The following is a 22,599-nucleotide window of genomic DNA, read 5'->3' on the forward strand; positions in this document are numbered from 1 at the left end:
TAGCAATGTTGGGCCCCCTCATACCTATATCAGTAAATAACTACTGTTATCCAAAACAACAAATCATTAACTAGGCTCTAAATTCTAGTCTAATAGCTGCCAAAAGGGCAGCTCTTGAAAAGCCAGGTATGAACTAGCCCATCTCCTTTCCAGACATTTACTGAGCATAGCTATGGACAAAGCACACACTTGTGTGCATATACAGGCAGACAAAGGCAAATAACATACCATTTCCTCTTATCCTTGAGGAGATCATAGTATGGTAAAGAGAAACAGAAAGTCTACAAATAACAATAAAATATATCTAGGTCCAGCTCAGGGCTAGAAAGAGGATGTGGGGTTATTGCAACAGATTCCGTCTTAGCTTCAAGGTGGGGGAAGGCAAAGGTATGTTTTTCTGTACTTAACCTCAACTTGTATTCCCTGCAGCCTGGGTGGGGGAACACGTGTTGTTTTTTTTCTGCTCTAAGTAGGGACCTGAGACCACCACCCATTCCTCCCCCTCAGCCTCACCATGCAGAAGACCATCTATGCTGCATTCTTCTAGCACCAGCTGATGTTATCTCTCCACACAGGTTATAACTTGCAGGTCTTGGAGCATCTTGCATCTTCCTGTCTGGGAATTAGTCTGGGACCCAGGGAAAGGTTGTCAATTCCTTTCCAGAACAGGTGGGTCCCCCATGCCCAACTCAAGCACATTCCAGGACACACCCTTGAGCTTGCCCTCCCTCCATCCCCACCCTTCTTAAAGTTGGCTCTGCTTCCCCTGAGAAGCCCAGGTGTTGGTGGGAGGAGTAAAGGCAGATACCATCTGAGGTGAGGCAGGGAGGGGCCCACAAAACTGGTGTTCCCACTGGTACTGTTTCCTGCCCTGATGGCTCCCTCACCCTCACTCAGTCTGGGTGGGGAAGAGTCAGGTACTGACAAGATGTCCCAGTCCCTCAGCCATTCACTACTCTCTCACCTTGGCAGCCCTTCACTTAGATTTCATGCAAAGATACAGGACCTAGTGGGCCCAGTGATGCTGGACAAATAGCACCTTCACAGCCCCCAGAGGCAGAAGACAGGTAACATGCATGTGGGGAGCTGCAAGCTTCTTCCTGTAGGAAGGCCCTGAATTTGCCCCAAGGAGTGGATATAGAAGCAGCCCAAGCCCCTGGAATCTTTGCTCAGTGGCATCCACCCCTGGAGAGGATGCCTGTCCCCAGGGTAACAAGATATGGAGGACTGTCCTACCTGGTTTGGCTCAGTGGATAGAGCGTTGGCTTGCAGACTAAAGGGTCCCAGGTTCAATTCCGGTCAAGGGCACATGCCTGGGTTTCGGGCTTGACCCCCAGTTGGGGGTGTGCAGGAGGCAGCCAATCAATGATTCTCATCATTGATGTTTCTCTCTCTCTTCCTCTCCCTTCCTTTCTGAAATCAATAAAAATATATTTTTTTAAAAAGACATGGAGGACCTAGTAGCCTCAGGCATTTCCCACCCATTTCTGCTTACAGAAAATTCCAAAACTCAGTTTAAGCTGGATACAGTCTTAGGCTACAAATACAAACATTCTGCTGATAACTCCACCTTTATCTTCTCCCCACCAGAAACTACTAAGGTGGGTACAGGTCAGGATGAGTAAATCAAATCAATGATCAGTGAAAAGTGTTTATTTTTAAATTGAAAAGGGAAAGGGAGTAACACAGAGGCAACTTTTGGCATCTTCTTTCCAGGATATCACCCCCATGTACTCCCCAACCCAAAGCACTGGCAGGAGGGTCCCCAAGGACAGGCTGAGGGGCCAGATAGTCCCAAAGTCAGTCAACGAGAGATCTGTACAACCCTGGAGAGGTGGAAGTCAAGAGTCTGTCCCAGCCCCCCTGTCTTGAAACAGAGTTAGAGCTCAGGGGCATAGGGCTCCCCATTGGGCGAGGACACCCGCAACTCAGCATCATGCCTTACCACGGTGAAGAGCCCCACCACTGCCAGCAGAGCCATCACCATGACAGCAGAGCAGATGCTGAACATGTTCCGAGTGCCTGTTTTGCGATCACTATCATGAAGGACTAGGAGCCCCAGGCAGGCCAGCAAGTGCAGGGGCACCCGGAACCAGTTGAGGACACCCGCTTGCTCCGTCTCGGGGATCACCTTCCTCCGCAGGAAGCTCATGCTGGGAAAGTATAGGCCACAGGCCAATTCGATAAGTAGGAAGGCTATGAAGGACTCCACTGGACTCTCCTGGCCTGGACTGGTGGAGAAAGTCAGCATGAAGAGGGAGAAGACAACGATGAGGACAGCAAGGGAGAGCAGATGCATAGGCTGAAGGTGGTACCTCTTCGAGGTAGCGATGCGATACAAGGAAGAGCCGAGCAGGCTGGCTGCCATGAAGCTGGAGAAGATGATGCCCAGTGGGGCCCCGTGTGGGTCCAGCACCGGTGTCCAGAGGAAGACAAAGATGAAGATGACACTCTCAAACAGGGCTTGTATGGTGCCTAGCAGCAGCACACGGCGGTCCGACAGGAGGCAGCGCAGGCCCCCAGCACAGGTCCTTGAGAAGGCACGCTGCCGATCATAGTTCTCTCCCCAGGTGTGAAGGGCCAAGGCCCCCGCCAGAGCCAAGAGAGGGATGGCAGCCACAAAGGGCGCGACAGGCCCTAGTCCCATCCAGCAGGCCACAGCCTCAGCGGCCACACCTGCCACGACAGCCAGCACATGGTTCCAGAAGGCAGCACGGGCAAAGGTGGCTGGGATCCACTCGGCAGGGAAGTCATGCCGCTCCAAGTGCTCATGGATGTACCAGGCCTCGAAGGCAGAGAAGAGCAGGGCGGTGGACAGCCCACCAAGTGCCCGGCCTACCAGCAACACAAAGTAGTCCCGAGAGAGTTTGGTTAGGCAGCACAGGGAGTAAGTGAGGGAGAAGAGGACACAGGACTTCTTTCGACCCAGCCAATCCACCAGGGAGGAGGCCACCAGTCCAAAGAGGACCGTGGAGGCGAGGCCACAGACATAGAGGATGGCAATCTGACCCTCCAGGAAGTGGTAATGCTGATAGAGTTTATAGAGGTAGGGGGCCTGAAGCCAGTCGGCGGCCAGGGCCAGGAAGTAGACCTGATAAAAGTCCAGTTGAAACCGCAGGAAAGAGGGGTTGCTGCAGGCCCTTCCCGGGGGCTTAGCCCGGCATCTTGACAGCTCCAACCCCAGGCAGGAGGTCAGGAGGACCACAAAGACAAGGTAGGCCGTCACCAGCATGGCGGGCCCCCGGACGACCTGGGGAAACAAGGGGGTTTCAGAGTCACATCCATGGCCCGGGCAGCGCGGTCAAGGGGCTGTGTGTCTGCGCAGAAGGCGGCTCCACCCTCCCCCCGGCCGAGGGCACTTCCCCGCCCCTCCGCTCCACGCCCCCGGAGCGCAGACCGGAGCGACCAGTCGGGTGGGTGGGAGGAGTGGCCCGCCAGCGCGGTCTCCTAGGACACGGAGGGGCAGGGAGGGGCAGGAGGAGAGGGGAGAAGACTGACGATTCGCCCCACCCTGGCCTGCCAGAGCAAGGAAGTCCCTTCAATAATCCCCGCTCGCCCCTTCGGTGAAGGGGCTCCTGCCCGCTTCCACACAGCTCCCGCCTGCTTCCTTCCATCACCTCCCATCCTCTCCGGGGAGCCCGTGTTTGCCCTCCATGCCGCGTCTCCGGCCCCGGGCATCCCTGCCGCGGGCGCGGGGCCCTAGGGTTGCGGCCGGGTCAGCAGCGTGCATCTCCGATTCCCCCTCCTCGAGGTCACGGAATCCCCTGGCGCCCCCTGGCCCCCGCCCGGCACCGCCGCGCCGCCACCCCCGCTCGCGCCTCACACGGACCCCGTCTCACCTGCTGCCCCGGTCTGCGGGGACGCTCCGGACACGTCCGGCTCCAGGCCGCCCGGCCGCCCGGCCCGCTCCACCTCCGGCTCCGGCTCCGGCTCGGGTTCCAGCGGCGCGCCCGCCCCTCACAGCCTGCTTCCGGGAGCCTGGCAGGCCTCCGGTCGCCGCCATGATGGCCCCGTCACGTGACGGGGACGTCGCGCGCGAGCCCCGCCCCTGGCCCCGCCCCGCCTTCTCGCCCCGCCCCGCCCCGCGCGCCGCGGAACCCCGGACGCCTCCGGGGGGACGACGGGAGGCAGGAAAAGTCGCCGATTTCGTCCCGCCTTGCCCACTGCCTCCTCCCCGAACCCGCTTCCTAAACTCCCGGATACCTGCGGGCCACCCCGAAGTAAAGGCCTATTTACTCTCTTTCTCCGCGCCGTAGGCCAGAGGGCACGGCTGTGCCCGGGAAAATGCCCGCGAACCCGCGGCTGGAGCTGCCCAAAGAACACGGCCACCCTAAGCCGGGACCGGTCTTCTGGTCTTCTCTCATCGTGGTGGCGTCCAGGCCAGAAGCCAGCTGTCGTGGCGTCCAGGCCAGGAGTCGGTCTGGCAGACACCTGCGGGAGGCAGTGTGGTGTAAAGGACTTGGACTCCCGGCCGCGGACGGACGAGGCTCAGATCCCACCCCGTCCCTTACCAGCTGCCTGGCCTCGGGCAAGCCACCTAACTCCTCGGTGTCCCAGTTTCTTCACCTGAAGTCAGAGCAGAGCGGTGCCCAAGTAAAAAGGCCGAAGGTCAGCAGCAGCATAGGGTTAGCGCCCGGAGCGCGCTAACCTCCTGTCACTGGCAAACCCTGTCACCTTGCCCGCCGCTGGCTCCGTGGATACAGACAGAGTGGTCCTGCGGACGGAAGGGTCCCGGGTTCCATTCTGGTCGAGGGCACGTGCCCAGTTGCGGGATCAATCAGCAGTCGGGGCCGAGGCAGCCGGTCAATGATTCTCTCTCATCATTGAGGTTTCTATCTCCCTCTCCCTCTCCCTGCTTCTCTGAAATCAATTTAAAAATATATTATTTTTTAAGTTAAAAAATATTTTTAAACAAACAAACTGTGTTACCTTGGAAAAGTTACTTAACGTCTCTTCGGCTTTAATTTGATCTCGAGGCCCTCCAATAGTTTCCCATTTCACCAAGCACAAAAAGCCAGAATCTTTACAATGGCCTGCAAACCCCTCTGTCCTGTTGGCTGCTACTTCTCTGACCTCATCTCCTACGTTCTCCACTCTACTCCTACTCTGTCTGCACTGGCTGTCACCAGGGTCTTTGCACATTAGGCCCTGTAAGGTTCTGGTTCTCCAGATAGTCACATGGTTCCCTCCCTCAGTGCTCCAGTTCTCTGTACAGATGTCACTTTATCAGAGGGGCCTTTCTTGGCCATCCTGTTTAAAACAGCAACAACAACACCTCCACCACCGAAATCTACCTGCTTTCCTGCTAACACTCTATTCTCCTTTGCTGCATTTTCTCCATTGCACTTACCATTTGGCATACCATATATTTTTAGTTGTTTATTTATTTACTAGAGGCCTGGTGCACAAAAATTTGTGCACTTGGGGGGACGGGGGCGGGGGGGGGGGGAGTCCCTCAGCCCGGCCTGTGCCCTCTCGCAGTCTGGGACCCCTCGGGAGATAACGACCTGCTGGTTTAGGCCTGCTCCCGGGTGACAGAGGGCAGGCCCAATCCCTAGGTACAGCCCCTGGTCGGGCTCAGAGCAGGGCCGATTGGGGAGTTGGGGCGCCGGCCCCTGTCATGCACAGAGCAGGGCAGATTGGGAGGTTGTGGCGCCACCCCCTGTCACGCACAAAGCAGGGCCCATCAGTGGGGTTGGGGCTCCATACCCTGTCACGCACAGAGCAGGGTCAATCAGGGGGTTGGGGAGCTCCCCCCGTCACTCACAGAGTAGGGCTGATAGCGGAGTTGGGGCACTGCCCGCTGTCACACACAGAGCAGGGCCAATCAGGGGGTTGGGGCGCTGCCTTCTATCACCCACAGAGCAGGGCCAATCAGGGGGTTGAGGCGCCGCCACTCTCACACTCAGGGCAGGGCCGATGGGGAAATTATGGCTCTACCCCGTCACACAGAGCAGGGCCCAGGGGCGGGTTGTGGCACCGCACCCTGTCACACACAGAGCAGGGCCGATCAGGGGGTTGGGGTGCCGCACCCTGTCACACACAGAGCCGCAGGGCAATCGGGGTTGCGGAGCTCCCCCCTATCAGGCACAGAGCAGGGCTGATCAGGGGGCTGGCGCACCTTCCCCTGTCACGAACAGAGCAGGGTGGATAGGGAGGTTGTGGCCCCGCCCCCTGTCACACACAGAGCCACAGGGTGATCAGGGGGTTTGGGCACTGCCCCCTGTCATGCTGATCCCGGTTCCGGGAGGCCTCTCGGCTCTGCTGATCCCGGTGCTGGGAGGCATATTACCCTTTTACTATATAGGATAGAGGCCTGGTGCATGGGTGGGGGCCAGCTGGTTTGCCCTGAAGGGTGTCCTGGATCAGGGTGGGGGTCCCCACTGGGGTGCCTAGCCAGCCTGGGTGAGGGGATGATGGCTATTTGCAGCTGGTCACACACCCTTCAGGGTGGGGGTCCCCACTGAGGTGCCTGGCCAGTCTGGGTGAGGGGCTGAGGGCTGTTTTCAGGCTGGCAGGTGACTGAAGCTCCCAACTGCTCCTTTTTTTCTTTTTATTCTGGGCCAGCTTTAGCTCTGGCTCCAGCTCTGAGGCCTCTGCTGCTGAAAGCAGGTATCTGGTTTGTTTGGGTTCTATAATCGAAACACTGTATCAACTCCAGCTCTGAGATCCCGGCTGGCTGAAAGCAGGTTTCTGGGGTTTTGTTTAGCTTCTATATTTATAACAATGTTTCAAACTGCAAGCTCAGAGGCCGGCAAGGAAGGCGGGGAACATTGGTTTCCTCCGTCACTAAAGCAAGCAAGCCTCATGTTAGTTTCAAGCTGCCTGGCTGCCCGCTGCCATCTTGGCTGGCAGTTAATTTGCATATCACCCTGATTAGCCAATGGGAAGGGTAGCGGATGTACGGCTAATTACCATGTTTCTCTTTTATTAGATAGGACTATCTCTGCCCAGCAGATTTTTATCTGCTTTGTTCACTTGTATTTCCAGTACTTAAAACAGTTACTGGTACATTTTTCAAAATTTAATAAATATTTGATGAATAAATGAATAAGTTAATCCATGTAATTACTCTAAAAAGTGCTGGCCTACCCTAGCTGGTATGGCCAGGTTGGTGTATCATCCCATGTACCAAAAGGTGGCCAGTTTCAGTCCCAGTCAGGGCACATACAAGAATCAACCAATGGCCTTAGCCAGTTTGGCTCAGTGGATAGAGCAGCTGTGGGCAAACTACGGCCCGCGGGCCGGATCCGGCCTGTTTGAAATGAATAAAACTAAAAAAAAAAAAAAAAAGACCATACCCTTTTATGTAATGATGTTTACTTTGAATTTATATTAGTTCACACAAACACTCCATCCATGCTTTTGTTCCGGCCCTCTGGTCCAGTTTAAGAACCCATTGTGGCCCTCGAGTCAAAAAGTTTGCCCACCCCTGGGATAGAGTGTTGGTCTGTGGACTGGGGTCCTGGTCAAGGGCACATGCCTGGGTTGTGAGCTCCATCCCCAGTGAGGTGTGTGCAGGAGGCAGCCGATCAATGATTCTCTCTCATCATTGATGTTTCTCTCTCCCTCTTCCTTCCTCTCTGAATTCAATAAAAATATATTCTAAAAAAAGAATCAACCAATGAATGCATTAAAAAGTGGAGCAACAAATTGATCTCAATTTCGCTTAAAAAATATAAAAAATTAAGTTTGGAGCATGGTGGGAGGGTCTGAGATTACATCTCAGAAATTCTTATAATAAAGGAAACAGTTGAGATTTGTATCCAAGCTCCAAAGTTCCTTCATCCCTAACTGGCAAACTTCTAGAGAGTAGGAAGGGGTAGTGGTTTCCATGCGTTCATCTAGAAACACTAAGACTCAAAAAATCATTTTTCTCACGGAGCAGGCAAAGCACTGAGGGAAGAGGCCTGTTATAAAGGTTCTTACATGACACAAAGCCCTTACGAAGTCCCTCAGGAGGTGTCCCAATTCCCTTATTATACTACAATATTATCGCATTGGGTATAACCAACACCACTGGTGAGTGTTCAGAATCTTATTGTTCAACAGCACAAAATTTTCCATTTCAGTAAGATTTAATAGGTCAATTTTTCTGTTGTTTGGAATAACAGATGTGAGACTGCTAAAAATTTATGAATAGGAAAAACAGCTTCATGAAGCTCAGAACCAAAAACTAAGGGTTGGGGGAAACTCCCTCTTTTATGGGAATTTTTAATATGATACTGGTGATAGTGTAAGAAAATTTGATTTTTTATAGGGATAGACTATAAAAAATAGGGGTGGGCAAACTTTTTGACTCGAGGGCCACAATGGGTTCTTAAACTGGACCGGAGGGCCGGAACAAAAGCATGGATGGAGTGTTTGTGTGAACTAATATAAATTCAAAGTAAACATCATTACATAAAAGGGTACAGTCTTTTTTTTTTTTTTAGTTTTATTCATTTCAAACAGGCCGGATCCAGCCCGCGGGCCGTAGTTTGCCCACGGCTGGGATAGACATTAGACTAAAATTGTTATTACTGAAAGCCAATGTCACTATTATATATATATATATATATATATATATATATATATATATATATATATATATATATATATATATTAGAGGCCCGGTGCACAAAATTTGTGCACTGGGGTGGGGGGGGGGTGTCCCTCAGCCCAGCCTGCGCCCCCTCCAATCTGGGACCCCTTGGGGGATTTCCAACTGCCAGTTTAGGCCTGATCCTGCATCGGCAGTCGGACATCCCTCTCACAATCTGGGACTGCTTCATTCGCCTGCCTGTCTGCCTGATTGCCCCTAACCACTTCTGCCTGCCAGCCTGATCGCCCCCTAACCACTCCCCTGCTGGCCTGATTGCCCCCAACTGCCCTCCCCTGCAGGCCTGGTTGCCCCCAACTTCCCTCCCCTGCCAGCCTGGTCACCCCTAATGGCCCTCCCCTGCTGGCCTGGTCACCCCCAACGGCCCTCCCCTGCCGGCCATCTTGTGATGATTTGTGGCGGCCATCTTGTGATGATGTGAGGGCATCATGCAAGGGTTTGACATCACCTATGCTTTTATTATATAGGATATATATATATATATATATATATATATATATATATATTTAAGAGAAGAAAAGTATTACTTTTGTGTAAATTTCTAATCTGTAGTATGAAACAAGTTATATAAGTGAAAAAAATCATGATTTCTCTAAGGTCATTCAGTGAATGAGGGCATGACTGACCCAAATGCCCTCCATCACAGTCCTGGACTGACGCTCCTTGAACTCATGATACCCAGTTTCCCAGTTGTTGGTAGTCTTTTCTTTGAGGGCGGAGGTCATCCTGAATGAAGGCAGGGAGTGGAACAGGATGGTCTTACATTTCTTGCCTTCTGTGTTCCAGGACTGAGGCCATTTTGTTCAGAGCACGTGACAGAGAGAGACTTAAAGCAAGATTACATTATTTGGGATTATTTTTGTTTATAGTAAGAACTATTCAAAATATGTTTGTTCTTTTTTCTTTCTTTCTTTCTTTTTTTATGTTTGTTTTTTAAGGTTCTCCTGGCCCTGCAGAGCTGTGAAGCACAGCTGGAAAAGTCCTAAACATGAGGAATGTGCCAGCAGAGGACTGGAGGGGATGAAGGGCAGCCCGTGAGCACAACCCATCTCTAGTGCACGCTTCCAGTAGAGGGCAGGGAGGGCTGGGGTCTGTGTGGGAAGTCACACAGGGGAAGTCTTTCAGGGCAGGTGGGGAGGATGCTCTGGGAGTTACTAGGAAACATGCTTACCAGAGGAGCATCATTTAAAACTTTTATTACAAAAATGCTCAAACATACACAAAGGTAGAGAGCATAATTCTGTGAGCCTTTATATACTTAATTCAACAATGTTGATTTTTGTCATTTTGTTCCTTCTACTCCTTTCTTTCTGTCATTTTTTATTTGCCAAAATATTTAAAATTAAATGTTACTTCAGTCCATACTTCCATATGCAGCTCTAGGAAATAAGAACCCCCCTTTTTTTTACATGACCCCGAAGCCATTTTTATATCTAACAAGATCAGCACTGATTCCTTGGCATCATAAATAACCGGTCCATAATTAACTGTCCTCAACTGCTGGAGACTGTCTTTTTACATTGGGTTGTCCAAATCAGGAACCAAACAAGGTCCTCATGTTCCATGTGGCAATTGTCTTGTAATGTCACCTCTCACCTTCCTTCCCCAGTCATTGACTAGTTGAAGAAACTGGGTCAGATATCCTTTAGAATGTCCTCCATTCAGGATGTGTCTTCTGACTTCCTCATTGTGTCATTTAATTTGTTCTTCTATCCCTAGTATTTCCTGTTAAATGGAGTTTTGGTTAAAATCATGTTCAGTGTTTTGTTTGGCAAGAGTCCTTCATAGACGGAGCTGAGTACTTCAGACTGCATTATACCAGGGGTGCACAGTGTGTGGCTGTGCCCCTTTTAGTAACGCTAAGATTCACCAGGGGCTCAGGTGGTGACAGCTTGATTCCTTCTTTGTAAATTTCTCCATCAACCATCATACTTGGTTTTATCCATTGAAGATGCTTGCTTTAATCAATTATTACATTAAGGGTTACAAATGCTGATTTTTCTGATTCCATATTCCTTCCATATTAGCTGAAATTCTTCCGTAAATAAGAAGTTTTCTCCACCACTTACAGTTATTTGGCTACCCTGAAATATAGTTTCTACAGGACAGACAGCATAAATGTTTAATTCTTTTTCTTTTTAATTGCCAATTTTCAGAAAAAGAAGTTGGGAGGAGCATCATTTAAAAAAAAATTCGCCCTAGCTGGTTTGGCTCAGTAGATGGAGCATTGGCCTGCAGACTGAGGGGTCCCAGGTTCGGTTCCGGTCAGGGGCATGTGCCTTGGTTGCGGATGCATCCCCAGTGGCGGGTGTGCAGGAGGCAGCTGATCGATGTTTCTCTCTCATCGATGTTTCTAGCTCTCTATCCCTCTCCCTTCCTCTCTGTAAAAAAATCAATAAAATATATTTTAAAAAATTTCATCTTAGAGCTGAATAGGGATAGATGGCCTAGATAGTGGGTGGGGCACTTGTGTCTAACCCTCACTCACTTCAGGGCATGGAGTGTGTGGGGGACAGACAGATACTAGAGGGCTTAGTGTCCTGGTCCTTGGACAGCAATGAGGTGGGCATGTGACTGATTTGGCAGCTGCAGGATGGAGAGAGAGAGAGAGAGAGAGAGAGAGAGAGAGAGAGAGAGAGAGAGAGAGAGAGAGAGAGAAGAAACAGCTAGACACAGAACACAGGAAGAGAGATAAAGACAGAAAGGGAAACAGAAATGAGAGATCACAAATGAAATGTACCCAATAGCAGAATAGGACAGAAAAGCAGAGCGATGTGAGGTGGATTGAAAGACCAAGGAAGAAAATAGACATGAAGATAAAGACTGAGACAGGAAGGGGGAAAGAAAAAGACATATATGTTAAGTAGATTTAAAATTGAAAGGGTAAATAGAGGGAGGGAGAATTAGAGCACTAGAGAGTAGGGAAAACACATATCAAGACACAAGTTAGGTGAAGACAGAATGACCCAGTGATAGAGAGAAAGAAGGAAGCAGAAATGGAGAGAGTGATGTGGAAAGATAGAAGGAAAGATAAATGGAAGGATAAACAGAGATGTAAAGGAAAAAAACAAAGGGTTCCAGAGAAGGAGACTGAGAAAGAGAAGACTGAAAAAGACTAGTGTCAGAGAACTTCAGAAATGTGGAGGCTCAGGGGCTCTCAGCTTAGGGTCCAGTCCTGGGCAGATACCCAGTCTCTCACTTACAGCTTCCTCATGGTGGTTTCTTCATCCCCCTAGTCCGACTCCCCAGGGACAGGGGACTCATGACTGGCCATGTGTGGATGGGATTGATGGGAACTGAGTCAAGGGTTCCCAGCTTCCCTCACCCCATACCAGATGAGCAGAGATGTTTCAGATGGGACTAATCCTGGAAGATTGAGGTCATGAGGCTGGGCTAGCACTCAGAGATTTGCAAGACAAGACATCCAGGCAGAGAGCACCAGATTCCTAAAAGCAAAGGACCATGTATGATGTCATGATATCCAAGGGGAAGAAGGAGCTAAAACCCTGCTGCTCAGCCTCCTCTTCTGGTCCAAGAGCCACTGATCTATCATCTTTGCCTGACTCAAGATGAGAGGTAAGGGGTCCAGAGACTCTTGGGTCAGTTAGGGATTGGGTCAGTTAGGGATTGGGTGGAGGTTCAAGGGCCAAAAAATGGCCCCTGGGCAGAGGGTCCCCTATCACCTCTAGAAGAAGAATTTATCTTATCTATGTGAACTCAGAGGAGCCAAGAAGAGTCCCCAAGGAGGGTGAAGAGCCGGGGGGTGGGGGAGTGTGGGGGGGTGGGGGATGGCCAACTTGCTTACCTTCAGAGGCCTTGCAGGAGGCTCTGAGAACAGTTTCCATTCCAAACGTTGCAGAAGAAGAGTTTCTGGAACCAGCAGGAACATGCCCAGAAACTAACTTCAAAGCAGATGCCTGTTCTCACCCCCAGGACTGAGGGGGAGGGAGGCCAGGGGCTCTAAGCAGTGTGCTGCCTTTACCTTCTGGGTGAGGGGTTCAGGTGACCCCTCTTACTCCACTCAGAGCTTCTGCCTCCTGAGGAAGCAGCTCCAGAAGGGCTCCAGAAGACTGACAGTCTCTTTAGGGGGCAATAGCCCGCCTAGACTATCAGACAGTGCCACCGAGAGGTGCGTTGTCCCCTGAAGCAGCAGCTGCAGTAGCCAATGGAGCCTGGAGGCCCCCAGGCAGGCGCTCTGCCACAGCCACAGTTGTTACTATAGGCCAAACAGGAGCTGGGACAGGCGGATCGGCCCTTGGCACTAGGGTAAATGGGGCAAGGTGAGGGATGGCAGTAGGTCAAGTGAGGGTCAGAGCATGGGACACCAGAGCTATGGTGACAAGTTGAGGGAGGACAGGCAGGGCAGGGGCAGGTGCAGGGTGGGCCAGGGAGGCTGGGACAGGAGGGACAGGTAGCTGCATAAGAGGGGTAGGAAGTGCAGTTGCAGGTGGGATGAGGACAGGCAGGGCAGGGGCAGGCACAGGCAGAGGGAGGACAGGATAGACAAGGAGAGGCAGCTGGTGGGACATGCCCAGAGGGTGCAGGAGGTTGTTGGTGGGTGGCCTTCTTGTTTCGTGGCCCCAAACGTAGGCCCAGAGAGAAGTCCATTCAGCTGCAGAATCTGCCAGGCTTGGGGGTTGAGTGAAGGAGGGGCAGGGGTAGAGTAGGAGGGGCGGACTGAAGTGGGGGCGGGTGGTGGTGTGTGGGGGGAGGGGTACAGGATTAAACCTAAGACACTGCTGATCCTTGTTGATCCTTCAGGGAGCTCAGACCTCTCCAATCAGCCCTCTTCTTCCAGGCCTGCCCAGCAATGCTCTCCTGCTCCTCTCCACTGGAAACCTCTGTCTGCACCAGACCAGAACACGCCCTTCAACTCGGACGTGCACTTGCATGCCTTCAGTCCTTGCTCACACTGTTCCTTCAGCTTGGAGTGCCTTTTCTCTTTTCTTCACCTGGCAAGGTCCTATAGCAGCGGTTCTCAACCTGTGGGTCGCGACCCCTTTGAGGGTCGAACGACCCTTTCACAGGGGTCGCCTAAGACCATCGGAAAACACATATATAATTACATATTGTTTTTGTGATTAATCACTATGCTTTAATTATGTTCAATTTGTAACAATGAAAATACATCCTGCATATCAGATATTTACGTTACGATTCATAACAGTAGCAAAATTACAGTTATGAAGTAGCAACGAAAATAATTTTATGGTTGGGGGTCACCACCACATGAGGAACTGTATTAAAGGGTTGTGGCATTAGGAAGGTTGGGAACCACTGTCCTATAGTCTCTGAACTCTTTCCTTTTATTTAATCAAAAAGTATTTCTTGAGCCCTAGCTGGCTTGGCTTAGTGGCTAGAGCATTGGCCTGTGGACTGAAGGGTCCCAGGTTCGATTCCGGCCAAGGGCACATGCCTGGGTTGCAGGCTTGATCCCCAGTAGAGGGCCTGCTGGAGGCAGCCGATTAATGATCCTCATCATTGATGTTTCTCTCTCTCTCCCCCTCTTCCTTTCTCTCTGAAATCAATAAAGAAAATTTTTTTTTTAAAAAAAAGTATTTCTTGAGCTCCAGGCACCTGACACCTGCTTGGATAAGGACCCCAGCCCATTACTCTCCAGCCCTGAAGAGATGCTTCAGGATCCCAAACTGTCCCCAGAAGTGACCTAGGGAAGCAGCAGCAGCAGTGCTCTGAGACTGAGCCAGGGATATTGGTGGGAGCTGGCAGCAGAGGGGGGGATGCCTGGGTTCTGGGTGTTTCCAGAAGGGGCAAGTCCCAGGGGTAGGTGTGGAGATGCCTGGCTGTCTCTGGGAGACTGACAACCAGCCTGGAAAGACAGCTAAGTTTCCTCTTTCATTGAGCTCCCATAAAAGTGAGGGGTGCAGTGAGGCCGAGACAGGCCCGGTGAGGTTGGGACGGCTCCAGTGAGGTTGGGACAGATAATGGGACCAGTATAGACTGATGAACAGGGGTAGATGCAGAGGCAGAGCAGCATTGAACAGACTGTCAAACTACAGTGGGAAGCCTGGGGAGGGTTTGGGGAGGGGGGTTAAGAGATCAACCGAAGGACTTATATGCATGCATATAAGAATAACCAATGGACACAAGACACTAGGGGGTAGGGGCCAGGGGAATGTCAAGGGGGGGGGGGAGGAGACATATGTAATACTCTTTGTAATACTTCAAGAAATAAAAATTATTTTAAAAAAAAGTGAGGGGTGGCGCTGGACGGATATTAAAACCAAACAGCCCTGGCTGGTGTGGCTCACTTGGTTGGCGTGTCCTCCAGGACACCAGAAGGTGGTGGTTCCATTCCCGGTCAGGGCACATGCCCAGGTTGTGGGCTGGATCCTCAGCGGGGAGTGTGCAGGAGGCAGCTGATCAGTGATTCAGCATTAAGGTTTCTATCACTCTCCCCCTCTCCCTTCCTGTCTGAAATCAATAAAAAGATATTTTAATAAATAAATGGCTATTTTTTAAAAAACCAAATAGATAAATGAACAAATACATTAGCTTTTTTTCAGAGCACACAAATGGTGATGAAAAAAACCCCCAGGGTGATGTGATAAAACGTGACTCAGAGAGATGGATTCATCACAAGGGGCAGCTAGACAGCTCCCAAATAGTCAGGTATGACAGCCCTTAAGGGTTTGGGAGAGATAAAATCTGTCAAGCCCTGGCCAACCATGGGAGAGCTGCCTGCGGCTGAATGGAACCCAGGAGAAATACAAAGCTGAGAAGGGGATAAGGGTTGCTGGAGATTGCAATCTGAAATCCGATGGTCAGAGAAAGTGCTACTGAGAAATGACATTTTAGCAAAGACCTAAATAAAGTGAGGGAGCAAGTCATGGAGACATCTAGTGCAAGAGAATCCCAGAGAGGGGGGACAGCAAGTGCAAAGAGCAAAGAGGAGTTATAATGGCAGAGGTAGAGAGCAAGGCAGAGGCCATGGGAGTCACGGTAGGGACGTGGATCTTATTCCAAGAAGAAGGGAAAACTACTGAGGGTTTTAGGTAAGAAAGTATATGGGTTTTCTTGACTCTATGCCTGCCCCTGGTTAGAATGTTCTGCTTCCTGAGAAACTGGTACAACCATGCTGGGAAAAAGTTTGGCTTTATCTGATAAAGCTGAGATTACCTCTATATACACTTTGACTCTTAGATTTGTAGCTTCAAAAATCCTTTATTTAAAAAATATATTTTTATTGATTTCTTAAAGAGAGAGAGGAAGGGAGAGGAAGAGGGAGAGAGAGAGAGATACAGTGATGTGAGGGAGAAATATTGATTGATTGCCTCTTGTATGCACCCCATGTTGCCATGACTAGGAATCAAACTGGCGACCTCTTGCATGTATTGACTGGGAAACATGTACAAAAATATTTTTAGCAGCACTATGATAGCCCAAACTGAAAACAACTCAAACATCCACCAACAATAGAGTAAAAAAATAAATTGTGCTACTATGGAAAACGGTATGGAGGTTCCTCTAAAAATTAAAAATAGAACCACCATATGACCCAGCCATCCCACTTCTAGGTATTTATCCAAAGAAATCCAAAACACTAATTTGGAAAGATATATGCACTCCTATTTTCATAGCTATAGCCAAGATATGGAAGCAACCTATGTGCCCATTGATAAATGATTGGATAAAAAGAATTTGGTACATATATACAATGGAATATTACTCAGTCATAAAAAAGAATGAAATTTTACCATTTGTGAAAACATGGATGGACTTAGAAGGTATTATGCTAAGTGAAATAATCAGACAGAGAAAGATAAATACCATATTATTTCCTTTATATGTGGAATGTAAAAAACAAAATAAACAAATAAAACAGAAACAAACTCATAGATACAGAGAACAAACTGAGGGTTGCCAAATGGGAGCGGGGTTAGGAGACTGGGTGAAATGAAGGGATTAAGAAGTACAATTTGGCAGTTACAAAATAGTCACGGGATGTAAAGTACAGCGTAGGAAATATAGTCAATAATATTGTAATAACTATGTGTGGTGCCGGGTGGTACTAGGCTTATCGAGGGGGCTCGCTTCCTAAGTTATATAAATGCCTAATCACTGTGCAGTATACCTGAAATTAGTATATTAAATGTCAATTGTAATAAAAATTTAAAAAATAAGTAGATTGTGATATTCACGCAACTGAATATTACTCAATGGTGAAAAAGATAGTTATATGCAACAACTTGGGTATATCTCACAAATAAAATAAAGACAAAAAAGTAATATAATATCATTCCACTTACATAAACCTCAAAAATAGGCAAAGTTGAGCTCTGTTGTTTACAGATGCACACAGAGGTGCTAAAACTATATAAAAAACACACACAAGGAAATGATCTCAAAGGTCAGGATGGTGGTTACTTCTTAGGGTATGGAAGGAATTATGGAAGGGACACCTGAGGTGTAGGGAATACTCTTTCTTGGGTAGCAGTTGAATAGGTATTTATTTTATTCCAATTTGTTTTGTACACTGTTCATAATATATTTATATACTCTTTCAAAAAGAGAAAATAAAAGTACCTCTTCTTTTTCTGCTGCACGCCATCTCATTCAAATCATTGTGGTTGAAGTTAGATATTCCTAGTCCATACACCTATCTTTCCCACCCAACCTTGCGGACAGCAACCTTTCCAATATTTCCTTTTTAAAAAAATATTTTATTTATTGATTTCAGAGAGGAAGAGAGAGATAGAAACATCAATGATGAGAGAGAATCGATTGCTTCCTGCACAGCCCACATGGGGGATCGAGCCTGCAACCCGGGCATGTGCCCTGACTGGAAATCGAACCGTGACCTCCTGGTTCATGGGTCAACACTCAACCACCTAGCTACACTGGCCAGACACCTTTCCTATATTTCTGGCGCCTCTCATTGCCTGGTATGTAGCAGATGCTCGATAACTATTTGCTGATGGGATTGAATTGAATTCCCCCAAGTCTCTCATCCCACGTAGAGGTGAGCAGCTGCAGAAGAGGAGGAAGACTGCCCGCCCCGGTGTGGCTCAGTGGTTGAGCACCAACCCATGAACCAGGATGTCACAGTTTGATTCCCAGTCAGGGCACATGCCCACGCTGTGGGCTCGATCCCCAGTAGGGGGCGTGCAGGAGGCAGCTGATCAGTGATTCTCAGCACTGATGTTTCTATCCCTCTCTCCTCCCTTCCTCTCTCTGAAATAAATAAAAACGTATTTAAAACAAAGGAAGAGGAGGAAGCCTGCTGTGGTGAAGAGGATCCCTAAGACCTGGGTTCTCATCATAGCTCTGCCACTTCTTAGTTGTGTGATACAGGGTAAGTCAATTAATGTAAAGAGGAATCGAGGCTGGTAAGGGCCATTCACACACAAACTCATTCACCAGGAGAGCCAAGAAACTGGCAAGCAGAACAGGCCTGGTACAAGGGGTGGTTCTCTCTGGTTCTCAGCTCCCTCTTCTGTGAAATGAATGCGATGTAAAATGGGTATGATAACTGCTAACTCTCTGGACTTCGGCATGGATTAAGTGAGTAATTATATGCCTAGCACAATGTCTGGAACATTTAGGTGCTCAACAAAGGATAGCGTCCCAACGCCCTCCCCCCAGCATCTTTTCTTCAAAGGAGTCCACTAGAAAGGGGCAGCCAAACGTCAAAGATGGCACCAGAGTGTGGCCCACATCCTTGGGCCCCTTGAGGTTAAAGTGGAGATGTAGTCTGGTCCAGAGCTAGCAGACAGAAAGAGCTGGTTGAAGCTGAACAGATCCCAGGCAGTTGGTGGGAGCTGGCAAGGTTAGTAAGACAGGGTCTGGGAATTTCCATCTAGGGGAAGTCCCAGGTGTGGGTGAAGGGGTGCCAAAATGGCCTCACCCAACACACTGGCCCCAGGGGATGTGGGCACAAGGAGGAAAGTGGGTCAGAGCAAAGCTGGGACTTAACCCCATTGGTCCCATGACCTCTTTACCAGTTATGGAGGAGGCACAGCCTCAGAGAAGCCCGCTCCCTCCTCCTTTTCTTCAGGAAGGAAGTACATTGGAACCTTGGGGTCTGAGCAGGAGGAACTAGAAGCCCCCTGTGGAGAGAGGAGAGGTAACCCCCAGCCCCCAGATGCAGGTTCTGTACAAAACAGACTCTTAAATCCACCCCCATGGTGACCGGCAGACACCTGGAGCACTCACCTCACACGCACTCCAGGCAACTGTGGAGGCAGACATGCTCCTCCTTCCAGGAGTAAGACAGGTCAGGGCTGGATGCAGAGGCGCAGAGGCGGGGAGGGTGCATGGGAGAACAGCTCAGATGAGTCTCTGGTGAGACTCCAACTGGGCAAACAGAAGCATTCTCACCCTGAGGGCTTTGCCAACAACTTGGGGTTTTGTTTTCTGTGTATAATCTTAGGTCTAAGTCTATGGATTCCTCTTCCCTATCTGAGCCTTTGTTTCCCTTTCTGGAGGAGGAGATGAAGGAATGGGTGGAATCATACCAGGGCAGGGTGTTCCAGGGTCCTGCTTTGGCCTTTGGAGGTGCTTTGGCCACCCCCCATTTGTAGCATATCCAAAGCTAAGTGGGGAGCAGGAATGGAGGATCCCTCTTCTTTCTGGGGGAGCAGGATGGCTGGGAGTCAGGATTCCAATTCCAGGGCCTTTGCACATACTCTTCTGCTGCCCTCCCTTCTCTTCACTCTACTCCTCACTCTTTCCCAGAAGCCTTTCCTGATGTCTTTGGCTGGGGGAAAACCCTGCTCCTATCCATTCTCATGTACCTTATGCCTCTCCATGCTGGTTATCATTTGCAATTTTGCAAATTTTTGGGTTAATGTCTGACTCCTCTCCCAGACTAGGGGTTTGCAAGGGCCTAGTACAGTGCTTGGCATACAGTGGATGCTTAATAAAGATTTGCTGAATTCATAAAAGATGCAAGTTTAGGGAAGAAATCTCTAGAATTATTTAGGCTAGTTTTAAAATTTTGTGTTTAAAAAATGAAGGCCTTATTCTATGTGGGATCTGGGCAGAACTGAGGCTGGTAAGGGCTATCCACACACAAACTCATTCACCAGGAGAGCCAAGAAACTGGCAAGCAGAACAGGCCTGGTACAAGGGGTGGAACTGAGCAAATGCAGGGGTAACATCACAAGTATAGAAACATCAATGATGAGAGAGAATCAACTGCCTCCTGCACAGCCCACACCCAGGATCAAACCTGCAACCCAGGCATGTGCCCTGACCTGGAATCGAACCGTGACCTCCTGGTTCATATGTCAACGCTCAACCATCTAGCCACACCGGCCAGACAGTGGCACAGAGCAGGCCTAGGGGAGGAGGTGGGAGAGGAGGGAAGGAAGGGAAAGTAGAAGACATGTGTTGTACAAAACATGTTTGCAACACACTCTCCCCGAGTGCCCTGGTCTCCAAGCCCCAGTGGCACTTTCATGCCTTAATGATGTCCTTGGGGGTTGTAACAGAGCTCCCCCAACCTCCCGCAGACACCTGCTAGCCACCTCTGAGCATGGCATAGGACATCCTCCCAGTACCATACTGAGCATGGGGAAATTACCTGTTCAGTGTCCTGATGCTGCTAAGGAGGGGGTGAGGGTGAAAATTTGGGGTGGGGCAATAATAACAAAGGCAGGGCAGGTGGGACGGATGTCTGGATCCTTTCCTTCTTACCATCTCTCCTTCTGGTTTTTGGGATGAGGGGCAAAGGAAACCCGGTTCTAGGGTCCCCAAGATAGCATTTCTCTAAATTGCCAGGGTGACTAAGGAGAGCCACCACAAACAGAACAAAGTCTAGAAATAGAGATGACCCAAGAGAAAGAGGAATAAGGGAGCTCTCTCCCCCGGTTTCCAGAGTGGGCTGCCCTCTTCCCATTCCTCCTCCTGGAATCCCCGGATAGAAGACTGGCTCCATTGCAAGATAGAAGAATCTGAACTCATCACAATGCCCTTCTTCCTTGTTCCCTAATCCTGTCTAGAGTTTTTGGTTTGACTTCCAAACCCCTACAGCCACCAAACAGATCCCAGTCCCTGGGTCCTGGGGAGGAACCGGCGAGTTGTGGCAATCCTGAGGGGCGGGGTCATCATAGGGCGGGTCTTCTTGGGCATCGCCCCCTGGCTGCGGTCCTTGGCTGGAGACCCAGGAGGCTGTCAGAAGGGTGGAGTCACAGTTACCAAGATGGACAAACTCTCAGCAGAGACAAGGACAGGGGCAGACTGACAACCAGGACAAAGAGGAGAGTAAAGACATGGAATTCCTGACCTACTCTCTCTGTCCAGGCTCCTCCAAGCATTTAGTGTCCCGTTTTAGCTTCCCTGTCTCCATCTGCTCCCCCAACTGCACAGCCTCAGAGCAGTTGGCCCTCTAAGAAGCAGAATTGGAAGACTTGAGAAAGGAAGAGCCAGCAGGGAGAGCGTCATGGGGTGGCGCCTGGTTCTGTGTCAGGATGCCAGGCCAGGGGCCCAGGAGGGAGTGGTGCCCTTGCCCAGTTCATGAGGACAGGAGACTCATTCACTGTAAACCAAGTACAGATGTGCCGGGAGGGGGCGGGGGAATCAGGGCCACATTCACAAACCACAGCTGGGTCTGCCCTCTTTCCCCCAGCCGCCACCCCCTGGGCTGGAGGGGTTAACTCTGCAGCCTCCAGGCAAGATCCCAGCGGGCCACGCTGGTGGGACACCATCCCACCCCAGCCAGGATGCCTATGTCCAACTCCCTGACACCCATCCCTCCCACACTGCCAGGGTAACCAAGCACAGTCAACAGCAGCCAGGCCACCTGGGGACGGGACCCTGGAGTACCTATTCCCAGCCCTTCCCACCTCTGGAGTAAAAGGGAGGGCCTTGTCTGCACCCCCATTGACGTATCCCGTTCTCCAGAGATAACCACAGCATGCCCCTTCTTTTCCTCTCTCTTTCATCTGCCCCGGGCTATAAAAGTGGCCTCTCCCGGGAGGGAGGAAAGCTGGCCCCCAGGGTGGCAGCGAGGACAGAGCAGAGTAATGCCAGTAAGGAAAATGTGACGTGACCAAGCGCCCATGTCCCCAGCGCTGGCCACTCTGGGATTGTTGTTGGAAAGGTCCTCTGGGTGCATCTCTCCAGACTCGCCCAGCCCCTGCTACTGTTCTCCTTCTACACTTTCTCACTCTCACCCTTAATCCTTGTGGGAGTGCTTGGGGTTCACACAGAGATTGGACTTCAGATCCCTTCTTTTCTCTTGCTCTGTCTGTCCTCAGTAGAATGGAAACTGATACTCTGGGCAGAGTCTGTGGTGGTCACGATGAAGTCAGAGAATGTCTCCATCAGACACTGACACTGACTCTGGGTGAGCGCGCCCGAGCGCGCGCGCGCACACACACACACACACACACACACACACACACACACACACACACACAATCAACCACGTTCGTGCAGCATCTACCAGGCAGGCAGGCGCTGGTTAAGGCAGACACACACGCCCTCTGCTTGGGCTTTCTCCCTCACACCCAGCCCAAGGCTCCTCCCACTCCCAGCACAGTTCCTCCTGCCTTCCTCCCCAGCCTCTCCCACTCCAGATCCAAGCCTAAAGGTGGGGATTGGCAGCCCTCACTCCCCGAGCTTACTGAAGGCAGGACGAGAGGGAGGAGGTCTTGGAGCCCAGGACTCAGCGCTGCCCCCCCCCCCTCCCACTAATTAAATCTGTTTGCTCCTGGATCCAAAGGACCACTGGGGGAGGCAAGGGGCAGGAGAGGGTACTTTGACCGGCAGGAGAAGGCTAAGCAAAGGGCCAAGACTGGCATCTGCTCTGGCATACTCCTGCCCCATCACTCCACCCCTGGGCGCACGGGGCTACAGCTCCCATCGCCTGCCCTGGGGAAGTGACAGAGACTGAATCACAGCCTGGCCACAAAACTCAACCAGTCCCCCCAGATGGCAGGAAGGGGGAAAGTGCCAGGAGAAAGGGTGGCATCATGGGCCCAGGACGCTGATCTCTTCTGCCAGCCTTGCCCGGCCTCCGGGGGATGGCTCTG

At 50.6% G+C, this 22,599-nt stretch overlaps 1 protein-coding gene and 1 long non-coding RNA gene across 2 annotated transcripts; one reads left to right on the forward strand and one right to left on the reverse strand.

The window, feature by feature from the left end:
• Window positions 1–1,635: 1,635 nt before the first annotated feature.
• On the reverse strand, window positions 1,636–4,026 carry MFSD5 (major facilitator superfamily domain containing 5). The gene is made up of 2 exons (XM_036298952.1): window positions 3,840–4,026; window positions 1,636–3,250 (listed from the first exon to the last, which is right to left on the reverse strand). Exon 2 carries the CDS (start codon window positions 3,230–3,232, stop codon window positions 1,880–1,882), a length of 1,353 nt encoding a protein of 450 aa, XP_036154845.1. The 5' UTR covers window positions 3,233–3,250; window positions 3,840–4,026; the 3' UTR covers window positions 1,636–1,879.
• Window positions 4,027–4,711: 685 nt separating this feature from the next.
• On the forward strand, window positions 4,712–13,647 carry LOC118650554. Its single transcript, XR_004966033.1, has 4 exons — window positions 4,712–4,828; window positions 9,541–9,636; window positions 11,839–12,178; window positions 13,401–13,647. It is a non-coding gene; the product is annotated as an uncharacterized LOC118650554 (long non-coding RNA).
• The last annotated feature ends 8,952 nt before the right edge of the window (window positions 13,648–22,599 follow it).

The sequence above is a fragment of the Myotis myotis genome, unplaced genomic scaffold, assembly GCF_014108235.1.
Source record: "Myotis myotis isolate mMyoMyo1 unplaced genomic scaffold, mMyoMyo1.p scaffold_m19_p_3, whole genome shotgun sequence".
Lineage (NCBI taxonomy): Eukaryota > Metazoa > Chordata > Mammalia > Chiroptera > Vespertilionidae > Myotis > Myotis myotis.

Bases quoted from the DNA above. Each gene is read 5' to 3' on its own strand.
- MFSD5 (XM_036298952.1), bottom strand. From the start codon at position 3,232: ATGCTGGTGACGGCCTACCTTGTCTTTGTGGTCCTCCTGACCTCCTGC.